The sequence below is a fragment of the Oncorhynchus mykiss genome, chromosome 20, assembly GCF_057628025.1.
Source record: "Oncorhynchus mykiss isolate SJ-2025 chromosome 20, ASM5762802v1, whole genome shotgun sequence".
NCBI lineage: Eukaryota > Metazoa > Chordata > Actinopteri > Salmoniformes > Salmonidae > Oncorhynchus > Oncorhynchus mykiss.
The window spans coordinates 38,550,948-38,557,150 of NC_143041.1; the positions used below are offsets into that span (position 1 = coordinate 38,550,948).

Sequence of the window (6,203 nt, forward strand, 5' to 3'; positions counted from 1 at the left end):
TGAAAAAGCAGTGACTGCTTTCTAACTGCTGAACGTCTTTGCTTTTTGGCTCTGCTGTCAGAGTTGCCAGTTGCTGTAACCAGACGGAATCTTTTGTTCCCTAGAATCGAGAAGACCCGGCAGCCGACCTGGAAGTAAAGCAGGTAGCCGAGGCAGCAGCCGGAGAGGAAGCGATGCTTCAGACTTCGACATCTCCGATATCGCATCGGTGTGCTCCGAAACGTCAGAGATGGTGGGTGACACCAGTCGGGCCACACCCCGCTCATCGTCACGTCAACATGGAGGCAAACCCTCCAAAATCCCCACTCCTCAAAGGAGGTTGACCCCCAGCAAACTGGCCAAGACCTCCAAGAGATAGTCATTGGCCTTGAGACAACTATGGGAGCCCCATTGGCCCAAAGTGGCCCTCCTGGTTCCACAAGACATATGGAGACTGGAGACACTAGAACTGACACAAGAGACTTGTGTATGTGTTAATTATTTAAAGTGTTGCGAAGATGTTAAATATTCTGTTGAGAGAAAAAATGGTTTAATATTAAGTGTGAATGGAATGTCAATGGCCTTGTGTATTTGTCTTAATGTATTTTATTTTATGTGAATAATGTCAAATTATTATGATCATTTTATTTTATTGACGCTAAAACCTGAAGAGGTACAAAAAACTGAAAGAGAAAAAAAAACATGGAAAAGATTACATTGTATGGTCGTTCTAACACTTTTACACACTAATGAATGGTACCGCACAGCATTGTGCTCTGAGAGAGATACTGAATGTACTGTCATTTCTGTATGCTGACATGCGTGTGACAAACGGTGTATCGCGCTACTCTGTGGGACACCAATGATCTATTATCTATTTAAAGTGCAATGATGTACTGCCAAAATATGCATTTAAAGGGCAATACAATATACGTGTAGCCTACCACATAGTAAACGCTGCAAATAATGATGTTCTGACAGAGAAGACTGTTGAAGGCAAGTTCACGCAGAAACCCCTCAATATCCAGGCTTTAAAATACTTCAACTTTCCTTAGCACCTGCAGGTAATATTGTTTTGTTTGGTCAACTTACAGCGATGTGTGTCATTTTACCTTGAAGAGGGGCCTCCCGGCGCCCTGAGTAGACATCCTTTAGTGCATCATCATGTCAGTGTATGGTTCATTTAGCTGGAGTGGAAAGGATTACTGTAACCTTTTTGTAATAAATTTGCTTGCAGAAAGCTACCATGGGATACTGAGATGACTCACACAGACGTCTGTTTCTTTAAATATTATGTTATAAATTATTATTACAGTATCATGTATTATTTCTGTAGAATGACCCGATAGGAGGCAGCGGAGAGACAAAGAGACAAAAGGAATCTCACATCGTATGGAATGGTCAACTTTACCTGATATACAGTTCATTTCAGAAAGTATTCAGACCCCTTCCATTTTTATACATTTTGTTATGTTACAGCCTTGTTTTAAAATTGATTAAGTAAAAAAAACACACATAATACCTCATAATGACAAAGAGAAAAAAAATATGTTTGTGAATATCTGAGTTTCTGATAAAAATCTGAAATACTTTATTTACATTGGTATTCAGAACCTTTGCTATGAGACTCGAAATTGAGCTCAGGTGCATCCTGTTTCCATTGATCACCCTTGAGATGTTTCTACAACTTGGAGTCCACCTGTGGTAATTCAATTGATTGGACATGATTTGGAAAGGCACACATCTGTCTATATAAGGTCTCACAGTTGACAGTGCATGTCAGAGCAAAAACCAAGCCATGAGGTCGAAAGAATTGACCGTAGAGCGCCGAGACAGGATTGTATTGAGGCACAGATTTGGGGAAGGGTACTGTCACGGCTGTCGTCTGGAGATAGAGAGGAGGACCAAGATGCGGTGTGGTAAGTGTTCGTCATTTTAATGGAAAAAACGGAACACTACAAAACAACAAAGTGACAACCGTGACGCTAATCAAAACACTGTGCTCACAAGCAACATAACATAGACAATCACCCACAACCGTGACGCTAATCAAAACACTGTGCTCACAAGCAACATAACATAGACAATCACCCACAACCGTGACGCTAATCAAAACACTGTGCTCACAAGCAACATAACATAGACAATCACCCACAACCGTGACGCTAATCAAAACACTGTGCTCACAAGCAACATAACATAGACAATCACCCACAACCGTGACGCTAATCAAAACACTGTGCTCACAAGCAACATAACATAGACAATCACCCACAACCGTGACGCTAATCAAAACACTGTGCTCACAAGCAACGTAACATAGACAATCACCCACAACCGTGACGCTAATGAAACACTGTGCTCACAAGCAACGTAACATAGACAATCACCCACAACCGTGACGCTAATCAAAACACTGTGCTCACAAGCAACATAACATAGACAATCACCCACAACCGTGACGCTAATCAAAACACTGTGCTCACAAGCAACATAACATAGACAATCACCCACAACCGTGACGCTAATCAAAACACTGTGCTCACAAGCAACATAACATAGACAATCACCCACAACCGTGACGCTAATGAAACACTGTGCTCACAAGCAACGTAACATAGACAATCACCCACAACCCACAATGACAAAACAGGCTACCTAAATATGGTTCCCAATCAGAAACAATGACTAACACCTGCCTCTGATTGAGAACCATATCAGGCCAAACACAGAAACAGACAAACTAGACATACAACAGAATGCCCACTCAGATCACACTCTGACCAAACAAAACATATAACCATACAAAGCAAACTATGGTCAGGGCGTGACCGATACCAAAACATTTATCCAGCATTGAAGGTCCCCAAGAACACAGTTGCCTCCATCATTCTAAAATGGAAGAAGTTTGGAACCACCATTCAGGCCTTTATGGTAGAATGGCCAGATTGCCACACCTCAGTAAAAGGCACATGACAGCCTGCTTAGAGTTTGCCAAAAGGCACCTAAAGGACTCTCAGACGATGAGAAACAAGATTCTCTGGTCTGATGAAATCAAGATTGAAGTCTTTGGCCTGAATACCAAGCGTCACGTCTGTAGGAAACCTGGCACCATTCCTACAGTGAAGCATGGTGGTGGCAGCATCATGCTGTAGGGATGTTTTTTAGTGGCAGGGACTGGGAGACATGTCAGGATCGAGGGAAAGATGAATGGAGCAAAGTACAGAGAGATCCTTGATGAAAACCTGCTCCAGAGCACTCAGGATCTCAGACCGGGGCGAAGGTTCAAATTCCAACAGGACAACAACCCTAAGCACATAGCCAAGGCAACGCAGGAGTGGCTGCTGTACAAGTCACTGAATGTCCTTGAGTGGCCTAGCCAGAGCCCGAACTTAAACCCGATCGAACAATTCTGGAGAGACCTCTAAATAGCTTTGCAGTGATGCTCCACATCCAACCTGATTGAGCTTGGGAGGATCTACATAGAAGAATGGGAGAAACTCCCCAAATACATGTGTGCCAAGCTTGTAGCGTCATAGCCAAGAAGACTCAAGGAAAAAAACGATTAAATCAACTTTAGAATCAGGTTATATGTAGGCTACTTTATATAGACTACTTTATATAGACTACTTTATGTAGGCTACTTTATGTAGTCTACTTTATATAGAATACTGTTGTCACGTTCGTCGTATGAAGGAGACCAAGGCGCAGCGTGGTATGCGTACATTCTCTTTATTTAAAGAATGAACACCGAACAAACTAACAAAATAACAAATGAAACGTGAAGCAATACAATATATAGTGCTGACAGGCAACTACACATAGACAAGATCCCACACCAGAAAGTGGGAAAAAGGCCTGCCTAAATATGATCCCCAATCAGAGACAATGATAAACAGCTGTCTCTGATTGGGAACCATATCAGGACAACATAGAATTACAAAAAACCCTGACCTACAAAAACCCTAGACATGCAAAAACCCTAGACATACAAAAACCTAGAAATACCAAAAACCCTAGAGTACCCGCCCTAGTCACACCCTGACCTAACCAAAATATATAGAAAACAGAGATACAGTGGGGAGAACAAGTATTTGATTCACTGCCGATTTTGCAGGTTTCCCTACTTACAAAGCATGTAGAGGTCTGTAATTTTTTATCATAAGTACACTTACACTGTGAGAGACGGAATCTAAACAAAAATCCAAAAAAATCACATTGTATGATTTATAAGTAATTAATTTGCATTTTATTGCATGACATAAGTATTTGATACATCAGAAAACAGAAACCTTTGTTTGCAATTACAGAGGTCATAAGTTTCCTGTAGTTCTTGACCAGGTTTGCACACACTGCAGCAGGGATTTTGGCCCACTCCTCCATACAGACCTTCTCCAGATCCTTCAGGTTTCGGGGCTGTCGCTGGGTAATACGGACTTTCAACCTCCCTCCAAAGATTTTCTATTGGGTTCAGGTCTGGAAACTGGCTAGGCCACTCCAGGACCTTGAGATGCTTCTTACGGAGCCACTCCTTAGTTGTCCTGGCTGTGTGTTTCGGGTCGTTGTCAAGCTGGAAGACCCAGCCACGACCCATCTTCAATGCTCTTACTGAGGGAAGGAGGTTGTTGGCCAAGATCTCGCGATACATGGCCCCATCCATCCTCCCCTCAATACGGTGCAGTCGTCCTGTCCCCTTTGCAGAAAAGCATCTCCAAAGAATGATGTTTCCACCTCCATGCTTCACGGTTGGGATGGGGTTCTAGGGGTTGGACTCATCCTTCTTCTTCCTCCAAACACGGCAAGTGGAGTTTAGACCAAAAAGCTCTATTTTTGTCTCATCAGACCACATGCCCTTCTCCCATTCCTCCTCTGGATCATCCAGATGGTCATTGGCAAACTTCAGACGGGCCTGGAGATGCGCTGGCTTGAGCAGGGGGACCTTGCGTGCGCTGCAGGATTTTAATCCATGGCGGCGTAGTGTGTTACTAATGGTTTTCTTTGAGACTGTGGTCCCAGCTCTCTTCAGGTCATTGACCAGGTCCTGCCGTGTAGTTCTGGGCTGATCCCTCCCTCACCTTCCTCATGATCATTGATGCCCCACGAGGTGAGATCTTGCATGGAGCCCCAAACCGAGGGTGATTGACCGTCATCTTGAACTTCTTCCATTTTCTAATAATTGCGCCAACAGTTGTAGCCTTCTCACCAAGCTGCTTGCCTATTGTCCTGTAGCCCATCCCAGCCTTGTGCAGGTCTACAATTTTATCCCTGATGTCCTTACACATCTCTCTGGTCTTCTGTTTGATTGAGTGTATGGACAGGTGTCTTTTATACAGGTAACGAGTTCAAACAGGTGCAGTTAATACAGGTAATGAGTGGAGAACAGGAGGGCTTCTTAAAGAAAAACTAACAGGTCTGTGAGAGCCGGAATTCTTACTGGTTGGTAGGTGATCAAATATATGTCATCAAATATATGTGATCAAAAATATGTCATGCAATAAAATGCAAATTAATTACTTAAAAATCATACAATGTGATTTTCTGGATTTTGTTTTAGATTCCGTCTCTCACAGTTGAAGTGTACCTATGATAAAAATTACAGACCTCTATATGCTTTGTAAGTAGGAAAACCTGCAAAATCGGCAGTGGTGGCACCGAGCTGATGACACGCACCTCAGGACGAGTGCGGGGAAGAGGCACAGGTCATACTGGACTGTGGAGGCGCACTGGAGGTTTGTTGTGTGGTGCCAACACTGATGGTACCAGGCTGGTGACACGCACCTCAGGGCGAGTGCGGAGAGGAGTCACAGGACGTACTGGACTGTGGAGGGTATTTTATATAGACTACATTATATTGGCTACTTTATATAGACTACTTTATATAGGAGACTTTATATAGGAGACTTTATATAGGATACTTTATATAGACTACTTTATATAGACTACTTTATATAGGAGACTTTATATAGACTACTTTATATAGACTACTTTAGATAGAGTACTTTGGATAGAGTACTTTGTAGGCTATTTTATGTAGGCTACTTTAGATAGACTACTTTATATAGACTACTTTATATAGGAGACTTTATATAGGATACTTTATATAGACTACTTTATATAGACTACTTTAGATAGAGTACTTTGTAGGCTATTTTATGTAGGCTACTTTAGATAGACTACTTTATATAGACTACTTTATATAGTCTACTTTATATAGGCCACTTGAG

General features: G+C 42.3%; 1 protein-coding gene across 12 annotated transcripts in view; it reads left to right on the top strand.

Moving 5' to 3' along the window:
- Positions 1-1,237, top strand: part of dst (dystonin) — a 197,924-nt gene extending 196,687 nt beyond the window's left edge. For all 12 annotated transcript variants that reach the window (XM_090213021.1, XM_090213020.1, XM_090213022.1 and 9 more), the window contains one exon: positions 105-1,237. In XM_090213021.1, the coding sequence (XP_090069147.1) occupies positions 105-358 (254 nt within the window). In that variant the 3' untranslated portion in view covers positions 359-1,237. The remainder of the gene's footprint in view (positions 1-104) is intronic.
- The last annotated feature ends 4,966 nt before the right edge of the window (positions 1,238-6,203 follow it).